Source organism: Emys orbicularis, chromosome 2 (assembly GCF_028017835.1).
Source record: "Emys orbicularis isolate rEmyOrb1 chromosome 2, rEmyOrb1.hap1, whole genome shotgun sequence".
NCBI classification, from domain to species: Eukaryota; Metazoa; Chordata; order Testudines; family Emydidae; genus Emys; species Emys orbicularis.
Genome location: NC_088684.1, coordinates 3607979 through 3630202, shown reverse-complemented (window position 1 = coordinate 3630202; position 22224 = coordinate 3607979). Strand labels below are relative to the sequence as shown.

The 22224-nt window shown below is 48.7% G+C and overlaps 1 protein-coding gene across 1 annotated transcript in view; it reads left to right on the top strand.

Moving 5' to 3' along the window:
- ARHGAP39 (Rho GTPase activating protein 39) overlaps window positions 1-22224 on the top strand; it is a 287928-nt gene that overhangs the window by 136270 nt on the left and 129434 nt on the right. The window contains exon 6 of the mRNA XM_065400194.1: window positions 8749-9310. Within this exon, the coding sequence (XP_065256266.1) occupies window positions 8749-9310 (562 nt within the window). The remainder of the gene's footprint in view (window positions 1-8748; window positions 9311-22224) is intronic.

The window sequence follows — 22224 nt, the reverse complement described above, 5'->3', positions numbered from 1 at the left end:
CTGGGATTCATACCCCCCTGCATGCTGTAGAGCTCAGCTCCTTGGCACCTCTCTGTGCAGCACAGAGGAGGGGATTTTAAGACATGATGGGGGTAGGCTGGAAAAGTACTCATGGGGTCAGCCACTAGATGGATTCCCTGGCCCAAGCCCTTGTGAAGAGGGCAAACGGGCTATAGCCTGTGCCCCAGGGGCTGAGAAGAGGCTGCTCAGCTGTTCTGCACCAAACCTCCAGGTTGGCAGAGAATAGTTCTTCCCCCCACTCCCTCTTCTATCCCCTGTACAAAGCCAGTGTGCTTGCACTTTCTGTGAGGGTTGCAGAAATTGTCCATAGCAAAGGGATAGCCAATCAGACAGCATCTGATGGGGACACTTCTGTTCATGAGGTGCAAGTGGGACCAGCGTAGCACCAGGATCAAATGTGATCCATCAAGTTCTACGGTGGATCAACTTGGTTTCATCCTTCATCTGAAATACAGAGGTGCAGCCCCTGGGGACTGCAGATCCCAGCATGCAATGCAGCCGTTTGCTCAGAGTAGACTTCCATTCTGATGAAGAAGCTACATTGCATGCTGGGACCTGCAGCCTCTGTGGGCAGCACCTCAGTCTGTTTGGTTGTCCGCAAACTCAGGCTGCTGGCTGTGGTATCATTGCTCTTGATTGGGCAAATCACATTCAGTGGCATGATTATGACCTTTCATTTTCATATGATAAGCCTGAGACTTAGCAGGTGAAATTTCAGCCCAGACCATTTTTGAAGAGCAACTGACCAGACTTGTTGAGAATGGGAAGTGTCTTTGGAAGCCCTGACTGTGCTGCTTGTTGCTAGAGAAGGTGGTGATACAGGAGTATCACCCATCCCCCTGGCACAGCTGCATTTCTGCTGTGGGTGTCCCTGAGTCTGCTGGCAGGTGGCTTGGTGATGGCCCCCAGTTCTCATACCACGTTACTTAAATACCTTGGGACAATAATGATCATGGGATGAAATTAAAAGAAGGAGCACTCAATACTAATGCTCTGCCCATCTCCAGTGCCACTCATCCGTGGATCTCAAAGCACTTTAGAGGCATGGAAGAGGCCTCCATTGGTTGAGTACTATGTCCAGTTTTGGCACAATGGCAAGAGTCCACAGGAGAGCAACAAAACGGATAAAAGGTTTAGAAACCCTGAGCTGGGAGGAAAGGTTGAAGGAATTGGGTGTGTTTACTCGAGAGCATAGGAGACGGAGGAGGGACATGATAAGTCTGTTACAAAGTGGACGGTGATCAATTTTCTTCATGTTCATTGAGGGTAGGACACGAAGGAATCATCTTAATTTGCAGCGAGGGAGATTTAGATTAGATATTAGGAAAATCTTTCCAACCCTAAGGATAGTTAAGCACTGGAACGGGTTATCTTGTTAGGTTGTGAAATTCCCATCATTGGAGGTTTTTAAGAACAGGTTAAGAACATTTATCGGGGGAGTGGGGGGAGGTGAGATGGACTTGGCCCTGCCCCGGCATGCGGGGATGAACTAGATGGTCTCTTGAGTTCCCTTCCAGCCCTACATTGCTATGATGAAGTCTTGCAACAGCCAGAGCAGCAGGGGAATGTTCGCCCTGTTAAACCGATGGGAGACACAAGCCCACAGGCAAAGTCAGTCTCCTAAAGTCAAAAGGTGAATCTGTGTTAGAGTGAGGAAGAGAACCGCTGATCTCCTGCTGCCTAGGCCATGGATTGTCCTCCTGCCCTGAGAGTGAGCAGTAAGAAGGACTTGCTGACGATGGGAGTGCACAGAGACAGTCTCCCAAGGGAAGTGGGGGAAACCTTGTTACATGGGGCAGTTGAATCTTGTGTGGACAAACCACTAGTAATGAGCAGTTGGGCAATCCTGCACAGGCAGGGAGATGGGGCCCAACATGTCTCCACTCTCTAAAATCTCTGGTTCACCTTATCTCTTGGACCTGTTGACTCTCCCTACAAGTACCAAATGTTTTGGGGATAGTTCACTCCTAGGAGTAAAAGAAATGTTGTTTTATTTCAGCCAACAATGGATCAGGCAGCAATTCAAACCCCCCATTCGTGCTCAATGCAGCAAGAGGGATCAAAGCCCTTATGAGTAGCTTTCTGGGTGGTTTTCTCACTATTTCCCCTGCACCCACCTGCTCTCATTTTCTTCCTGCTGCTGTTGGTTTCCCCGTTGCCTCTGCCCCTTTCCATCTCCCTGTGGCTTGTCTTTGCCCTGTTCTCCTCATGCAGAGCACAGAAGAGGGAGGCCTCAGCCGCGATGAGATATTGCACTGGGTGGGGGCCCCAGTAATAGCAGAGCAATATCGCCGTCCTTGATTTCACACCGGAGTGGGCCCCAGTGGAAAACACGGCTGTGAAGTGACAAAGGAAGGACGTTGGATTCTTCCAAATCAGAAGCAACAACTAGTCCTAGGTCTCTGTATCAATCTCAGGGCATATTTCCAAACTGGCAAAGATTCTGATGAAAAGAAATAAGCTTCCCTGCACAATGCTGGCTGTAAAATAGCTTAAAGCCTTTCAGTGTTTGCAGAGTCCATATACTTAAAGGTCACTCAGCTGGGAATCCGGCTTTTGAAATACAAGGCCAGCTTCATCCCTGGGGTAACTTTGGGTTAGGGGGAGGAGAGACTCAGCAGCTACTGTTTGTAACTGTTTGGATGGCCCTGTCTGCCCCAGGAGATGAGGGTCGTTCATGGGGCAGACAGGGCCGTCCTGCCCATGGAAAGGCTCCCAGGCTTTGTGAGTCTAGCCATGTGGCTCTCAGTCACACGAGGCTTGTAGGCATGCCGCCCACCTCAGCAGCAGTAAAACCGCGCTCCTGGAGAAGCATGGTGGAGTTTCCTGTCTTGTTCGGAGACCTTCCTGCTGCTTGTGCAGTGAGGCTCTGCCACCAGATGCCCTGCGCAGAGGTGTCACGTTGTGGATGAGAAAGTAACAGTAGCCTAGGACTTATGAACAGCTCTGAACTGGAGCTTCAGTTTGACAGCTAGATTTGCAGGTCCGGGATTGTCTCTTTTCTGTGTCGTACGGCCCTCGGCAGGATGGGGCTCTGAACCCAGGGAGGCTTATGGATACTACTAGAATATAAATATTCAATAACAGTCGACTGAAGAGTTTAAAAAGCAAAACCTGTGCCTGCGTCTCCACCTGTAAATCTTATTTAGCTAGCACTGAATGCTGCCCGCTGAGGGGCAGATCCTCGGCCGGTATAAATTGTCAGTGCTCGGCTGAAGTCCAATGGACAGTTTACACCAGCTGAAGATCTGCCTTGAGTGGTGGCTTAGCGATAAGAGAGAGGAAAGATAAGAATGCCCGTACTGGGTCAGACCAGTGGTCCATCTAGCCCAGGGGTGGGCAAACTTTTTGGCCCGAGGGCCACATCGGGGTTGCAAAACTGTATGGAGGGCCAGGTAGGGAAGGCTGTGCCGCCCCAAACAGCCTGGCCTCCACCCCCTATCCGGGCCCTCCCATGTCCTGCCCCCTGACTGCCCCCCTCAGAACCACCGACCCATCCAACCCCCCTGCTCCTTGTCCCCTGACCGCCCCCGCACAGGACCCCCCCACCCCTAACTGCCCCCCAGGGGCCCCCCAGGGACCCCACCCCCTAGCCAACCTCCCTGACTACCCCGACCCCTATCCACACCCCTGACCCCTGGGACTCCCATGCCTCTCCAACCCCGGCCCCTGACTGTCCCCCCCCAAAACCTCCGCCCCATCCAACCGCCCCCTGTCCCCTGACTGCCCCCCGGGACTCACTGCTCCCTGCCCCCTTATCATGGCGGAGCCAGCCGCGCTGCCCAGCAGGAGCAGTGGGCCAGAGCGTGGGCGGCACGGCACGCTGAGGCTGTGGGGAGAGGGGACAGCAGGGGAGGGACCGGGGCCTAGCCTCCCCAACCGGGACTCAGAGGCTGGGCAGGATGGTCCCGTGGGCCGGATGTGGTCCGCGGGCCGTAGTTTACCCACCTCTGATGTAGCCCAATGTCTTGTTTTCCGACAGTGGCCGGTGCCAGATGTTTAAAAGGGAATGAACAGAACAGGGCAATTATTGAGTGATCCATCCCCTGGGGTCCAGTCCCAGCATCAGTCAGAGGCTTAAGGACACCCAGAGCATGAGATTGTGTTCCTGACCATCTTGGCTAATAGCCATTGGTGCCCTTATCCTCCATGAGGATAAGCCACTTTCACCTGAGACAAGGAGCAAAGCAGTTGTAAATGTCACCAAGCTTTATTTGCAGAGGTTGGGAATAGAAGATGAGTAGTTAGGTAACCGTGTGTATTTTAATATGTGTATTACGGTGGTGCCTCGAGGCCCCGGTCAGGAGCGGGGCCTTGTGCTAGGCCCTGTACAAACGACTGCTTGATTGGATGTTAGATAACACAGCGGGGCCTGCAGCAACCAAGACCTGCTCTCAGTGGAGGACCTGGGAAAACTCCTATCTGTCTTCAGAGGTGCAGGATTGGGCCCCTGGAGACCAAGATTTTTCTTCTCCAATCAGGCCAAGGCAAAAGAAGGCTCTGCCATATCCCTGACTCCCAGAGGTGGAGATAGACCCTTGACCTCCCAATTCCCTGGGTAGTGCCTGGGCTCCTGCACTCATTCATTGACCTTGCCCCAAAATAAGGTGCTAGGGGATATGCTGCTTTGAAGTTGTTTCTCCTCTTCAGCTGCTCATTGGTCATGTCAGCATCCCTCCCTTCACCTGTCCCCCGGCCCATTCTCCCATCTCCTAATATGATCTGAACCTACCCCAAAGGTCGAATGAGGTGTAGAACCAAATCCTGCTGAAAGGCCCTCCTGCTTTTGCCTCTCCCTAAAGAGACCCCATTGTGCCAGCATGTGGCACATCCCCCTGCATGTCTCATGCCCCTGTCTGGCACAGCTGTGACTGCAGGGCCATTTAGTCACGCCAGCTCCATCTCCTAAGACGATCAATGGCTTTCATGAGCTTCTCTGGAGGACTGGACCCAGGGTGTGGTGATGTACAGGTGGCCGGCCAGCTGCGGGTACAGAACTGCAGTGGAGTTCAGTGGAAAGGGTGCTTGCCTGGGACTTGAGCCCTGGGTTCAGTTCACACTCAGCTACAGACTTTCTGTGGCACCATGGGCAAGTCATTTAGCCTCTCCGTGCCTCCGTTCCCATCGGGAAATCGAGAGAACTCTTCTCGGCCTCCCCAGGGGGCTGCCTGTTTGAATACAGGGGGATTGTACCTGTTTATGGACATAACTGCCTTTGCTTTTGTTTATTATTTTGTATCACTGTGTATTAAAAATGTATATATTGGATCGTCTCCCTCTCTAGTCTTCATAATCTGTTCGTCTTCTTGGATCATAAACTGGTTGGAGCAAAGACCATCTGTGTATGTTTATACAACACCTACTACACCAGGGCCCTGGTCAAGGCTACTCTAATATAAATACGAATACACTTTGCAGCTGAGGAAACTGCGGCGGGGAAGTGACTTGTGCAAGGGAATTGGTTTGGGAGTTGGAATTAGAACTCAGGATTTCTTGATTTCCAGTCGAGGGCTTAAGCCACTGGACCTCATCTCACTCTGCCCTCTGGGCCAGCTGTTATTTTTAGGAATAGTTACGTTTCCTGGCTTTATGCAAAAATCCCATCATACATACTAGAATTGCTATCAGTTTTTGGTTTAAATACATTTATCTTTACATCTGGTCTACATTTCCTAGACACAGCTAATTTTAAAGGCACACTGACAAGGCCTCCCATTTCAAATCAGTATAAATCTCTAGTGCTTTACAAACATGAATTAACTTCCACTCATTCTCTGTCACGGGCTGTATGTCGTAAGGGCAGTATCTGGTCCCCATGGAATAGGTTCCTGGTCCATGACTGGGGTGTCTATGAGCTACAATGATCCAAATAATTGAGGTGTTAACTTCAGCTCTGCTTCCCCCGCCCCTTGCTCAATGATTGTTTGTAAGGCAGAAGGGGGCCCTAGTGTTTTGGAGTGAACATCTCTGTCCTTTCTGCTTCCTGTTCTAGGCCCTGGTTCGGGACAGCACAATCAGTGCATCTTAAGCACATGCTTATGTGGTGTCCTGAACAGCAAAGCTTTCCTGACTCTGACCCCTACATGCTAGTTTTGTGGGAAAGACTTTGCTGAATATGGGTTTTTTCCCCCTCTGCCTAGTCACTCTCTGAGTTCACAGCCCTCTGAAGTAGGCAAACATCCATTTCTTTTACCAGTGGGGAAACTGAGTCATGGAATGATTTGACTAAAGTCACACTGGAGATCTGGGGCAATGGTGGAAATAGAATGTGAGTCCCTTGACTCCTCAGGCTTCTGCCCCAACCACAAGACTTTCCTCCTTTCTGAAAGTTGCAGTGTGTTAGCAAACTACTGTTGGTTATACCCAAACCCAGTCCCTCCAACTCTGCAGAACTAACATTAAAAACACCGTAGCCATGGCTTGCCATAGGTCCTCCACACAAACACATCTCTGCATATGTTGTAGAGTGCACACAGGCAGGACGCTTTGCCTGGGAGACGTTCAGTGAAAGCAGAGCTGGTTTTGTGACCCCCTTCCTGTAATGTTGGTTACTCTGTCACTATGGAAAGATGAAGTTTTCTCGTGAAGTTCTCTGCCCAGTGGCCTTCTCCATGAGTGCACCACGTTCACATTCCCATCTCCCCTGGATAGCTGTCTTTTGCCAGAACACATTTATTTTGAGCTGTTGGGAGCTAGTGAGTATTTTCACACAGCTGCAGAATGTGTCTCAGATGAGATGTAAAAACCAAGGGCCTGTTCACTTGTGGTTATTAAAGCTCCTATAGCCATTTTCACAGAGTAGGAGTGTCAGCCCCAGCTTCTTGGCCAACTTGGAGTATTGCATTCTGCCTACCTTCCATTTCTAGTGGATATTGGACTTTTTTCGTCACTTCCTGGTCTACCCTATGGTGTAGCATTGCTGTGCTGGGTTAAATAGCTGTTATTTCACCCCAGAGCTGGCTGCATTTCATTGCTGAGTGAAGCGTCACGTGCAAAAAATAGTAATGAAAAGCGCACTGTGTAAACACAAGATGGAATTATTAGCTGCGTGTATAAAGATAACTGAATGGAGACTGATGTTCATAGCTGCCTTAATGCTTTCGCTCCAGTGTTCTTATTAGAATCTGAATACTGGGTTAAATTCTGTACTACTTTATATCCTGTACAACTCGTGGCCTGAGCAGTCTTTGCAGCTTGTACTTTTCAGTCTCTCTGTTCTCTCCGTAATCACCCCCAAGTCATTTTCTGTCAGGTTAGACAGCTTTGTATCAACGCAGATAGTGACGGTGCACTTTATGTACTGAGGGCTTGTAGATACAGGAAAGCTAGCGTGGTATAAGGTAAGGTGTGAATTTAAATCATGTAGTTATACCGGTGTGTAGAAAATCTTCTTTGGATATAAAAGTGTCTTTTTTCAATCTGGCTTAGGTTGCATGAGTAAAAGTTTAGGCTAAACCAAAAAAAGGCACTCTCATAGCAGAATAAGAGTGTCTACACTGAGGGTTATACCGGTATAGCTGTGCCATGCAGAGCCGGGCTAAGGCAGTGACTTCCAAGGCTCTGCTGGGCACTGATGCATTGCATACAGTGTGTAGAGTATGTATTTGGGGAGGAAGAATGATCTTGTGGTTAAGGAACAGGTCTGGGTTTTGCCACATGATGGTGGGCAAATCACTTCCCTTCTCCCTGCCTCAGTTTCCCCTTATGTAAAATGGGGATGACAGTTCCCTACAGGGACGTTGCAAGGTTTAGTTTGTTAATGTTTGTAAAGTACTATAGCGAGCCCGCAGCAGGGCAGGACAGGAGACACAATCCTCTGCAGAGTAATGTCCAAAGCCTGCCTGTCTGTCTGGAGGTTTTAAAGAACTAAATCTTTCCAGGCCGCAGTCTGTTGGGTGAATAACCGCCTGCTTGTGCAGCATATTCCTCTTGAATGTGGCTATATTTCTGCCTAGTACAGAGCCAGCCCAATCTTCAGCTTCTGAACTTCCAGAGGGAAAAATCTCATTCACACCTATGTGTATTCAACTCTGAATACAAAGCACAGCCCTAGTATAGACCCCAACAGTCCCTCCCCTCACAGGGCACATGGACATTTGAAGTGTGGCTTGGTAGAGCATATTCTACTCAACAGACTCTGGTTACAGGTGAGTGTCTTCCCTTTCCAGCCGTACACTGAGCTGGATAAACATGTATAGCCTACCAGTGGTCTGAGATGGTGACTTGTATAGATCCCAGTTACGTGGAGAGGCCTGCGGCAGGTAATGCAATCTGCCATTCCAGTCTGCTTTCCACCCTGCGGGAAGCTCTCCATGGAGTTACAGCCTGTACTGTCCCACTGGCTTCCTTTGCCCATAGTTGTAAGTAAGAGTGAGCACAGATGGCCATAGTGATCGGTGGGGAGGGGGGATGAATGGAGCAATGGCATCGGCTGATCAGTGGCTTCGCTCACCTGCTCTAATACACTCTCTCCCAGTGAGTAACTGATGATATTGGCTGGTGAAATGTGACTGATGAAGTGTTTTACTTATTATACATGATTCTGTCTGTTAGCTTTACATCTTTGTAGGGTTTAGGAATCCCTCTCCCAGGAGCGTCCACATCTTGGTGGGTGCGTTGAGTGCCCTGTTAATTCTGTAATGATTGATTTGCTGTTCACTGTATGTGAAGGATCTAAGTGGGTCAATGCAGGTAGTAACAATGACTTGTCTGGCTATTGTTTCTCAGTCGGAGGATCTTGGTGCCTGTGCCCAGTTTGAGAGCAGCAGACAGAACAGAAATATGATGCCTAGTGCCAGCTGTGTCTTCCCTACCTTCACCCTACGAAAGCCCTCCTCGGAGACGGACATTGAGAACTGGGCCTCCAAGCACTTCAACAAGCACACCCAAGGGCTCTTCCGGAGGAAGGTCTCCATTGCCAACATGCTGGCCTGGAGCAGCGAGTCCATCAAGAAGCCCATGATCATGACCACCGACCGCAACGTCAAGAAGGAAGCCTGTGAGATATTTAAACTGATTCAGATGTACATGGGGGACCGGCGGGCCAAGGCGGATCAACTCAACGTGGCTTTGGAGATCGCCACCAAAGGCTGGAGCATGCAGGGTCTGAGGGACGAGCTGTACATCCAGCTTTGCCGGCAGACCACTGAGAACTTCCGTTATGAGAGTCTGGCACGGGGCTGGGAGCTAATGGCTATTTGCCTGGCCTTCTTCCCACCCACTCCCAAATTCCATTCCTACCTAGAAGGATATATTTACCGGCACATGGATCCGGTGAATGACACCAAAGGTAAGAGAGAGACCGCTGTTGGTTGGTGTTGTCCCTAAAGAACTTGCAACCCTTTTTCCTTTTGTACTGTGCATTGTGTCCTCCCTGTGAGACGAGTGCAGCACTTGTAAATAACCAGCCAGCCAGAGGAGCTTAGTGAAAGCATCCATAGGCTTTAGCACTGGCCTTTCATCCCTGGGACACTGTGAAATCCAGCATGAAATGAGCTCAATAGCTTCAAATGACAACTAATGGTTTCACCAAGCACCAGCTGGGCTCTTTTACACATGCACACATGCCACATGCACACCCGTGTAACATACAGATCTTTGGGTCGCTATTCATCTCTGCTCAGGGCCCACACAGTCCTGTGCTGGTCCTCAGCGTGTATTTGTTCTAAGGAGAAATGTAAGTAGCCAGACCTGCCTTTTGCTTATCTCTAGTGATGAACATTTCCTAGATTGCTGCTGTGTGAGTTTTACGGCTGTACATGTCCTGTAGATTCGCTAACGCTGGCACGGCACTCTGTCAGTAGAGAGTAGCCGGGGCATCTGGATGGCCCACTTGATTATGGCAAGAAAAATGACTGTGTGAAAAAAAGGCTCCTCTGCACATTCGGAGTCAGATCTGCTGACTTCGGTAACAACATTCATTTTTTACTCCTGTTAGCCCTGCAGAGACAACCCAGCTGTGGGAAAGGGAGCTGGATTCTCTCCTGGCTTCTGCATCATCATCAGAATGATTAACTCGGTTCCAATAGCAGAATCTTCTTATCCGTGATGATACAGAAGCTGGAGAGCAGCACCCAGCTTGACTCAGACGTGAGGGGCAGGCTGTGGAGCTGGCAGTTGGAAACACCAGTTTCTCATAAATTTAGTACGTTTCATCTGGAGTCCGTGAAAGATCTCACAAGGCCATTTTTAAGGGTCCCTTTTCAGAGCTGAACTGCACTTCAAAAGTGACAACTTCCTGTACTCCCCCTCTGCTGAGCAAGTTGCTATCTAGACACGCACGCTTCACAATGCTAATCTCACTTTGGTTAGCACAGCATTAAACCTGAATCTACATGCTGCTTGCTCAGGTTTGAAGCCGTCAAAGCTATTAGGCCATTGACTTCGCTGGGAGCAGGATTCAGGCCCTAAATGAGAATGATGCAGTGGGATTGGCAGCATTTTGTTCTGGTAGCCCAGTGGGTGTGCACAAGCGTAGTCTGAGCCTGCTTTTTCGTGGGAGCAAATCCTTACAGTGCTCTTGAACTGATCAGTTTGCAGGGATGGGACAGTGTAAAGGCTTCCATGTGCTCTTCGCAGGAGCGAGGGAAAAGCTTGCACCACCCAATCTCATTTTGTGCAGTGTCTGTCATGCCAACTGTCTCCCAAAGTGCACATGCTTCGCGATGGGAAATGCACCAAGCCAGCTCCTCCGGCTCCTCCTTGCTTTGCACTGCCTCTCTGCTGTGCCATTGCTGTAAACGTGCTTTAGGCAAGTCTGGGGAGGATCACCCAGGTGTAGGGGCTCCCAGCGGCTTACAGCCTCGCCGGGAAAAGGGCATGACTAGAGAAAAGAGAGCACGGTTGGGGCACATTGATCCTGGGCTGCATTTTCAGCCCCCTGTGAAAGTTAGCAGCCTGGATATTGCTCTGTCTCTCAGTGCGGGGGGGGGGGGCACAGCCATGCACAAAGCAATGCCAGGATCAGGGGAGTGCGAAGGAGAGCATTTCACACCCCACCCCCTGACCTGGAGAGCCAGATGCAGGAGGCAGAAGAGAGGGTTTCAGGTGAGGGGTGAACACAGAAAGGACAGTGATAAAATACAGGAGAAGGCTCACAGACCAGGGCTAGCCAGGGCGCTGGGAGAAATCAGAGAAATGTTGCCACTAGATGAGCTAAGGCGAGGCAGACACTCATGGAAGGTTTGTAAACGTCCCTAGATAGGCAGAGGGCATTTTGTACTGGATCTGGAAGTGAGTGGGGAGCAGTAGAGGCAAAAAACTGAACTGGCTTCAAGACTGAGCTTGATAAGCTTATGGAGGGGATGGTCTGACGGGACGGCCTGCAATGGCGTGTGGCCCATCGGCAACTGCCAGTAGCAAAAATCCCCAAGTGCTGGAGCCGGGACACTAGATGGGGAGGGCTCTGAGTTACTACACAGAATTCTTTCCCAGGTGTCTGGCTGGCTGGTCTCGCCCACATGCTCAGGGTCTAACTAATCGCCATATTTGGGGTCAGGAAGGAATTTTCCCCTGGGTCAGATTGGCAGAGACCCTGCAGGGGTTTTCACCTTCTTCTGCAGCACGGGGCACAGGTCACTTGCAGGTTTAAACTAGTGTAAATGGTGGATTCTCTGTAACTTGAAGTCTTCAAACCACGATTTGAGGACGTCAGTAGCTCAGCTAGAGGTTAGGGGTCTATTCCAGGAGCGGGGGGTTGAGGGTCTGTGGCTGCAATATGCCAGTGGTCAGAGTAGATGATCATGCTGGTCCCTTCTGACGTTAAAGTCTATGAGTCTGTGACCGGAAGGGAGATAAGAATGGGCTTCTCTTGTCTACACAGCAACTAGACATCTGCAGCCAGGCCGTGGCAGCTGACTAAAGCTTGGGCTGCAGGGCAGTTTCACTCTCTGGAGCCTGGGCTCTAGGACCCAGTGAGGGGGGAGGCGGGAGGGGTCCCAGAGCTTGGGCTCTAGCCTGAGTCCAGAAGTTTACACAGCAATGAAACAGCCCTGAGCCGAATCAGCTGGCACGGGCCAGCCGTGGGTTTTGCTTTGCTGTGTAGACGTGCCCTCTGTGCCGGTGAGCTGCATTCTGCGCGGGCTGGCGTTCAGGCCATCAAGAGGGCGAGGAGGAAGTTAGACGGACCTCAGCACATCCCATCTTTCTCTCCAGGCTCTGCTGGTGAGTTGGAAAGAGAAGCAGCTGCTGCTTTAAAAGCTGCCCCTCTGCAAGTTCTATTTCAGCTCTGACCCATTAAGTGTCATTTCCCTATAAATGTCATCTGCACTATGGCAATCCCTGAATCATCTGCTTTCCACCTCCTTGCTGTCCGGCGCTGCAGTTAAAGCTGGTAATGGGTGACTCTAGACACTATTAACGTGAGGCTTTTATTTTCAATCATGAAGCAGTAAACCATATATTAACTCCTGACCGGGGCAAGCCGCAGCTAAAGCTCTCTACCTGACGACCATTCAGGAGAAAATTATTTTTTTAACGAGGTGTGAAAATGCATTAAACTGTTTCCTTTTCCTTTACCTTATAATAAGTCACCAGGAGTCCCTGAGATGACAACGCTACAAAATCAGAGAGAGAACAAAGGTGCCGACACCTTTCCTGGCAGGCTGGAGCTGCAGACAGTCATTAAAATAAGCCACGCGGTTGGCTGTGAAGTTTCCTTTATTTCTTGACCCAAGTTTCCCCTGCTGTATAGTCAGCAGCTTCTCAGGCGACATCCCAGCCTCAGGAGTGAAGAACTCTCTCTGTTCCTTCAGCTCCCATCCAGTACGTGCGCTGACCCCGGGGACAAACATTGCTCTGCTTGGCCTCTTGAACAAATGCCTTCAATCTAGTTTCATCAACAGCATAATGTGCTGTTTGGTTGATTCTCTTCATTACAGTTCTGCATTGGAGCCTACTGCCTGGTGTAACCCCTGCTGGCAATTCAAACCAAGGCTGGGGAGCAACCCTCTCTTTTCCCTGCACACTCGCACTTAGGCTCATCTTGTCAGTGGCTGCTTACGGGTTTAGTCTTGCAGAACACAGATATCAACACACCTGTATACAAGTTTGTTAATTATACATAGCCCGGTTCCTCCTCCTCCATGGCCTTCTCAAGTCACCGCTGTCCAGGCGCCTCGTTCATCTCCTGATCTGCTTCAAAATCCCCCCTCCCCCACTTCTTTAAAAAGGCTCGACTTAGGGTAACTGCAGTAATCAGCTCTGCTGGCAGCTCCCTGCTAGGACCCTGGCTGCCTCACAGACTCCCAGGCTCCTGGCACGCTGCCCCACAGGCTCCCGGGCTACCCCCCCCCCCCGCTGGGAGCAGGGTCCAGCCGCCCAGCCTTCTTGCCTTGACTCCCAGCCAGGAGCGGGGTCCAACCGCCCAGCTCTCCAGGGAGTGGGGGGCAGCTGGGCTCTTGCTTCCCAGCTTTCTTGTCAGTTTCATGGCTCCTGCCATTGACAGGACAGCCAGCAGTCCATGTAAGGAACACAGTGTGTATAGGGACACTGCGTCACCCTAACCACACCCACACAAGCCCTACGCTTCTCATGGAGGTGGAGTTATGTCAGTGTAGTGGGACACTTACATCGGCAGGAGCAAGGCTGTAGTGACATAGATCGACGTAAGCTGCCTTATAGTGTAGATCAGGCCTCAATCCAAGCAACATTACCATCTTAGTGTGTCTCTTCCTTCCAAATCCCGCTCCGTCCCTGCTCAAAATCTAGTCACCTATTGTGCAAGCGCCTTCTCCTGTGCATCTCCTGCTGCCTAGAACAGCCTTTCTGTATGTCTCCATCCATTTCAAATCATAGCTGAAAACCTCTTTTGTCCTTGTCTCTCCCTCTTAGCTTCTCTCTGCCTTAAATTATGTACAGCAAGACCCCTTAAATCAAGTTGGAACATCACAACATGGGTCTTGTGTTCTCCAAAGGCTGCATATGTGAATTAAAGCTCTAGTGAATCTATCTGATCTACTGGCTTGTCTGGTCCCCATCACCATAAACAATATCTGAGCATCGCCCCCACATACTTAAAAGTAGATACAGCAATAACCATTTCTCCCTTCTCAGCCTGTGGGAGAACTAGCTGGATTAATAGTTTAGCATTTGTGGGGGAGTGTGTGTGTTGTGTATGCGAAGAATTTACTAAGGGAAGATGAAATCTAAGAGATGAGGTTTTTTAGATTTAGTTCTCAGTGTGATGAGGCCTGTCATCTCAGCTCATGTGGCATTGAGTTCCACAGTCTAGATCTTACTCCTGATAAAGTTTGGTCTCATGCAATCACAATCTATAAGTGTCTACACGAGGAGAAGATTTCTGATAGTAGATGGCTCCTTAATCTTTGCATACAAAGTCACAAGATGCAATGGCTGGAAGCCAAAGCTAGACAAACTCAGGCTGGAAATAAGGCAAACATTTTGAACAGAGACAGTAATTAACCACTGAAACAATTTACCAAGGAACGTGATAGTCTCCATCACTTGGAGCCTCTACATCAAGATTGGGTGTTTCTAAAAAACATGCTCTAGTTCAATCAGAAAATCTGGGCTTGGTGCAGGAACCCCTGGGTGAGGTTCTGTGGCCTGCGCTATGCAGGAGGTCAGATTAGGTGATCCTAGTGGTTCCTTCTGGCCTGAACATCCATGGAACTGTGAGCCTGCCCCACAGGTTGCCTGTTTCATGGTTCCAGTGGAACATAGTTCTGGCTGAGGAGGGGAGGGGATCTCTCGGGTAGCTGGGGTCATTTCCACGGAGAAGTTTGAGTATCAGGACAGGGACCTTGTATTGGGCTGTATTCAGAGGGGAGCCAGTGCAGGGAGCAAAGCCCCACGGGGCTGTGTCCATGGCTCCAAGTGCTGCTATCAGACAGGCTGATGCATTTTGTACTTCGTGGAGCTTTTCCAGGGCACAGGGCTTCATTCTTACATCTTGGTTACAGTAAGCGAACCTGGCAGCCATGCCTGGCCAGCTCTGAGTCTGCTACAAGCCTGGCAAGGTGCAGATGGAAACTGGGAGTGTTTTGCTGCCATGACTCTTTGGGCACCCAGTGAAGATGCCCAAAGACCAAAAGGCTACAGATTGATTTAATATGCAGGAAGAGGCCCTGGAGAGCGGAGAGGTTACAGGGAAGGCAAGTTCTTGAAAGTGCTTCTCTCTTCCTACCGGTATCACTTGGTCTTGCCTGGGTCCGACTGCTCTGTGCCCGCGGTGATGCTCTGAGTTGGACACACAAGCTGGGAGATGGTGCTGGCTACATTCGATGTAGGGGAGCAGCAGAGCTGGGTGTTGTCTGTGTCCTGCTGGCCCTTCAGCCCTTGTCGGCTCCCTAGAGATGCGAATAACGTGGGGGTTCTTGGATTTTGGAGGTGGAGGAGCAATTCCCCATAACAGCCTCCTGGGTTTGGTTGGAGAGGAGGGGCCTGAGCCACTTTGGGGTATTTCTGGTCACCCTGGCAACCTCTCGAGGGCCGGACAGGAGTATCTGGTGATCAGTGGTATTAGGTGCAGCAGAGGGGTCCAGCAAGGTGATGTGGATGGACTTGTCCTCTCTTTGGGCACAAGGAGGCCATCCCCTAGAGCCACAAGTGCTGTCTGTACCTGTGGTGGGTTGAAAGGGACCTAGAATAATGGCAGCTACCAGATGGTGTTGAAGACTGTGGTTTTGAAGCTAGATACTGGGCAGTGGTTTGCAAGGCCTTGAAGACAAGGGTAGCTGCCACCTGCTCCACTTTTATACAGGTTAATTGTGGCCCTTGGGCCCCAGGCAAATTGCCAGAATAGGCCTCGTTTAGGCAAAGCTTGGACACCCTCTGTGTGGTCCCTGTATCTTGTGTTTGTATAGTGCGTGGTGGATTGCTTCCAGCTCTGCCTCTTCGGGCTGGCGTGCATGCAGCAGCTTGCACTTTATCATTGGGTTCATCATCAGTTCTGAAGCAGCAGTTTAGTGCAGATGCCTGTTTTCGGTGATGCATAGTAGCCGTCCCCATGCACCTGTGGCAGCTGGGAACACCATTAAAGCTCAAACAGGCTTTCAAGTGGCTGTCTTCTGCCATCTCCCCCGGTGCCTTTGCCTGTGAACTGCCAGCCTGCAAAGTGATATGATGTCAAAAAAGGCCCATGTCATTTTGTGACTATACATGCAAAGGCCTCAAGTCCTGGGGCAGGGAGGGGCTAACCCCACTGTACCTGGCTGTGGGAGCCTGAACCAGGAATGCTGGGTTTCATTCTGGGCATCTCATTGTTGGAAAGATATTGGCAAAGTGGAGGGAGTTCGGAGAAGAGCAACAAAAATGCTGCCCGGGTAGAAGGAGCTGGATTTAAAGAGCGAACGACGTGGAGCTTGGCTGAGTGGTGACGAAGGGAGGGGACCGGAACGGGCTCCAAATACTAGTGAGGCACAAGCACCAGGGAGGTGCTTGTATGTGGGGGTCAGGGATGTGGGGAGCAAAGATTAGAAGGGAGAAGTGGGGGATAATGTTTTGGGAAAACTACCTAACCATGAAACTCATTGGTTCTCGGATCATCGTCCCAAAGAAGTAAAACTAGTGTCTCAAAGCCTTGGAAAGAACAACTCTACCCTGCTTCCCAGGATGGGACCAGGTGGCACCACCCTCCGCTTCCCTGTGAGCGGGAGTCATGTGGGGAGCAGAGAGATGCTGCAGTGATGAGGGCAGGGTAGGGACCTGATCAGAATCGAGAGACTTGCAGAAGGCCGTGCAATGGGCTGTCCTGGTAGAACGTGACCAGAGCACTGGGCACCCAGTGTGGAATAGCCGCCAGCATTACTTGTTGGTGGGGGTGCTAGTGATCGGGGTCCACGTTCAAACAGCTTGACTAGCGCTGCTAGCAGAGCCTCCTGTCGCCAGCTGCCAAACAGCCGGAGTGTGGAGCATCCAAGGACAGAGCAGCTTGCCCTGGGCAGAGACCATCACTGCGGCATTGTTCCTGCAAAGTTACAGCCTCTCTTTCTGCCGAGACAAACCCCTTCGCTTGTTTGCCGACTCCACTGCCGCCTGTTCTCCTGGAGTTCACATGTGGGTGGCAGGCAGTGGAGCGCTGGGCTGGACACAGAGGGCTTCTTGTTCTCGTTGGATTCAATTCCTTACCCAGACGAGTCCATGGAGGGTAGGGTGAGATCATGTTCTCTGGCCTTGTGGCTGCTGCTTGTTGTGGTGGCTCTTTTACGGCCTGGGTTTCTGCGTGGGTGACAGCGTGTATGACAGGTGCTCTGTGCTGCCTCACCCTGGGCTCTGAGCACGGACAGGGAGAATAGCAGCCACTGTGCAAACTCCAGAATGAGAGAGTGCAGCCCCTCTCACCCCCTCCCTGAGAGCTGCAATGATGCCGACTCTTCGGGAAGTTGCAGATTTGTTACTGTACCTCTCGGATCAGTATTGTGCCCATTAAACCATCCTGCCAGCAACCTGCTGGCTTCCACTCACTGAGTCACCAGAACTCTGGGTGCGTGCGTGTGTCCTCTGGTATCCGCACCCCACCCAAGCTTTCCCCAGCGAGAGCCACGTGGGCATTTGCCGTGGGCCCAATGGCAGCACCAGGGCACATCACAGCCACTCTTTTCTTTAATGCAAAGCTGTGGCTTGTGGATACTAAAGGTCCCAATATCCAGTGCTCCATTTTGATCCAAGATGGATCAGTACCTGCTGGGACCTGCCATTCTGGGGGCAGTTTCAGGCGGAACTGTAGATTTGACACAGGGGCCATGCTGATGCTGTTGTCTCTTGGTTCCTCTGTCTCCCCTTGTTGTTTTAAATCCTGTTTCAAACCCTCACCTGCTCTCTCCCCTTAATGCTGCTGCTGATGATTTGATGTCTCTCTCTTCCTTTTCCTGAGGCTCACTCTGCTGTTCTGGGTCAGGGACCCCCAATTGGTGGCTGTGTGTTGATTTTTATTGCTGTGCCCTGCTACTCCCTGCTACTCCCTGCTACTCCCATGCTTCATATCAAAGGCACTAGATAAATCGCAGTGTCATGCTAGAGACCGACTGTCTTGCTGCTGATGTGATATTACGAACCCCTATCAGAATGACTGAAGGGAAGACAAGTGGATAAGCAATGACTTGTACATTATACTAGCACCCTGTGAGGGGGCTTGTCTTCCTCCCCCTCTAACTCTAGACTTCTGTAAGGCGTTTGGCTTGGTACCACACAACATTCTGATTGCAAATCTAGAATGATATCAAATGAACGTGGTGCACATTACATGGATTAAAAGCTGGCTAAACTGTTAGGTCTCAAAATGAAATTGTAAATGGGGAATCATCATCAAGCAGGTGTGTTTCTAGTGCAGTGGGTCCTGACCCTACACTATTTATAATTTTTATCAGTGACCTGAAAGAAAACAAAATCGGATAAAGTTTGCAGATGACATAAAAATGTGGGGGAGTGGTAGCTAATGGAGAGGACGGGTCACTGTGTTAGTGATCTGGATTGCTTGGGGAGCGTTTTGCTATGGCTAAATGTAACTGTATACCTCTGGGACCAAAGAGTGGAGGCCATACTTACAGCATGGTGGACTCTGTTCTGGGAAGCAGCGACCCTGAAAAAGATTTGGGGATGATGGTGGATAATCAGCTGAACATGAACTCCCAGTGCAACACTGCAGCCAAAAGGGCTAGTGTGATCCTTGGATGCATAAACAGGGAATCTCCACTAGGAGTGGAGACGTTATTTTACCTCTGAATTTGGCTCTGCTGTGACTGCTGCTAGAATCCTGTGCCCACAATCCAAGAAAGATGTTGAAAAAATTGGAGAGGGTTTAAGAGAAGAACCACGAGAATGATGAAAGGATTAGAAAACCTGCCTTACAGTGATAGACGCCAGGAGCTCAATCTATTAGTTTAACAAAAAGAAGGTTAAGGGGTGATTTGATCACAGTCTATAAGTACCTATGTGGGGAACAAATATTTGATAGTGACTTCTTCAGTTTAGCAGAGGAGGATCTAACACATTCCAATGGCTGGAAGTTAAAGCTAGACAAATTCAGTTTAGAAAGAAGTCATAATTTTTTAACAGTGAAGGTAATTGGCCATTGGATCAATTTACCCCAAGGGTCTTGGTGGATTCTCCATCACTGGCAATTTTAAAATCCAGCTGGGCTGTTTCTCTAACAGCTCTGCTCTAGGAATGATTTGGGGCAGGGCTCTGGCCTGTGTTACGCAGGAGTTCAGGCTAGATAATCACAATGGTTCCTTCTGGCTTTGGAATCTATGAGTCTACCTAAGGGACCATTTAAGGTATGGTGGCCCTTAAAGACCAATTCTCTGGTCACCTGTCCTATGATGGCTACTCTTCAATCCCTGATTGTAATTTTCCCAAGAGCCTGATAACCTGGACCTTAGAAAGTCCCTGTCCCTCTCAGCTGTTTCCCAAGAATCTCACCCCACTCCATGGGCGGTTTCAGCTCCTTCCCAACCTCTCTCACAGCGCCGCCTTCTGCCTAAGATGCAGCCTTTTCTCCCAGCTGCTGCTAGTCAAATAATTAGCCTCAGGTGGGGGAAGCTGTTCTGTCCATTAACTCCTTTGTGGCTGTTGCTGTGTAGGGTTTATACAACCCCTCACCATGGGCCAATCCTGCAAGCCCAGCAGCTGCAGAGCTCCCACTGACCCGAGCTCTCCAGGGCCTGGCCCCTGGGCTGTAAACAGACTGAAAATGAAGGTAGTTGTTGATAGTCATCCCGTCCCCCTGTCTCCCTTAGCCACCCTATAGCCAAGCTCACGGTACATACGGAGTAATCAGAGCATGGGATTAGGAGTGAAGAGACCCATATTTTATTCCTGGCTCTGCACCTAACTTTATGTGCAAATGCAGTATAGTCCTGTCCAGTAATATATATAACAGGTGCTTCAAAAGGGCCAGTTTATCAAAGCTAAAAACAATCATGAGCAAAATTGAATGGGAGATAAATAAAAACATAAAAATGTGAAGGACACTGGAGTGCTGTTTAAGAATGCTTTACTAGGCACCCCAAAACCCACAATTCTGCAATCACTTAAAGTTTCGTTAGTTAGAACCCCTCCCCCCAAACATCCTGGTTAACGGGGTCATGAAAGTAGCAAGTAAAAAAAATTTTAATAGTAAAATGGAGAAGTTGATTGCAATGAAAACAAAGTGGCATTTAGGAAATGCAGACAATTGATAAGACAAGCTAAAGGTATCAGTGAACAATCTATGGGTAACAAGGTTAAGGACAATAAGAGGGAATTCTTTAAATATATCAGGAACAAACAACTACCTTACATTAGCACAGCTCCAGTATAATGATAGTAAAATTATCAATCAAGATGCTGAAAAGGCAGAAAAATAATCAACAAATATTCTGTATCTGAAAGGAAGCAGACTGATGTACTCATATCTTATATTGATAAGGAAATATTTTCTATTCTTTAAATAATTAGGGAAGATATGAAAGAGCAGCTATTAAACATTTTTAAATCAGCAGGACCAAGGTTATTAAAAGAGTTGGCTGAGGAGCTCTCTGAACCACTAACGTTGATTTTTAACACATTTTGGAACACTGGAGAGGTTCGAGAGGACTGGAAAAGCTAATACTGATCCCTGGCAAAATCTTGAAAAGGCTGACACGAGGCAGAGTCAATAAGGAATTAAGGAATGGTAACATAATTAATGCCAACCAATATGGTTTTACAGAAAATAGATCATGTCAAACAAACTTGACACTTTTGATGCGAGTACCAGTCTGATTAATTGATGTTGATGTTAGCCTTCTGTAAGGCATTCAACTTAGTCCCATGTGACATTCCGATTTTATAAAAAGTAGCATTATATAAAATCAGTGTCGCCCATATTAAATGGATTGGGAACTGGCTAACCGAGATCTCCACAAGTGATTGTAATGAGAAATCATCATCCTATGGGGATGATCTGTTCTTGGCCCACTACTGTGCAATATCTTCATCAATGACCTGAAAGAGAGTATAAAATCTTTGCTGATAAAGCTTGCAGGTGACACACAAATGTGTCAAGTGGAAAATAATGATGGGGACAGGTCAGTTATACAGAGTGAGCTGGATCATTTGGCAAAGTGAGTTCATTTGAACATGAGTTTTATCACAACCAAATGCAAAGACGTGTAGGAAAAAAGGATTAGGTCATACTTATAAGTGGGTTTTGCAGAATTTTATTTTTATTTATCATTTCAGCGGATAATATCTATGTTTATTTTTATGCATTTTCCCCATTTTTAATCTATTTAAATTTTCACAGTTGTGGGGAATTATGTGGAGAGTCAGACAATAATTATTTAATGACAGTAGATTTTGAGATTCGCTTTATTACACTGGTCTACAATTTTTGAGAAGTCGTCTGCTTCAGAGATAAAATTTGCTATTTATTATGTATTTTGATGTGCTGAATTCAAATATGACAATTAAAACAACTGATTGGCTACTGTTTCTAAGATATTTAAGTTTTTACATTTTATGTCTATGTATATTGTGTAGATAGTAGAGTTTTAATCATAAATTGTAAACCTAGGTCTTTTCATGTGTTTATGGTTGCTTTACATGATAATATTTCACATGTCCTGTTTATGTAACACTTTAAAAATCAGCAAAAGGGTGATCGAAATAAAATTTATTATGAAACAAAAGGCAAAAAACTATTCTGTACATAGTTTAGTCCTATTCAGTGTCTACTCGGCGCTTCTTGGCTTGTCTCTTGGATTCATTAAATGGAGCATCTTTTGTCACTGTCCAGCAATAGTCTGCAAGCATTGATGGGCTCCATTTGCCCTGATAGCGTTTCTCCATTGTTGCAATGTCCTGGTGAAATCGCTCGCCGTGCTCGTCGTTCACTGCTCCGCAGTTCGGTGGAAAAAAATCTAGATGACAGTGCAAAAAATGTATCTTTAGTGACATGTTGCAACCAAGGCTTTTGTATGCCTTGAGGAGGTTTTCCACCAACAACCTGTAGTTGTCTGCCTTGTTGTTTCCGAGAAAATTGATTGCCACTAACTGGAAGGCTTTCCATGCCGTCTTTTCTTTGCCACGCAGTGCATGGTCAAATGCATCATCTCGAAGAAGTTCACGAATCTGAGGACCAACAAAGACACCTTCCTTTATCTTAGCTTCACTTAACCTTGGAAATTTTCCACGGAGGTACTTGAAAGCTGCTTGTGTTTTGTCAATGGCCTTGACAAAGTTCTTCATCAGACCCAGCTTGATGTGTAAGGGTGGTAACAA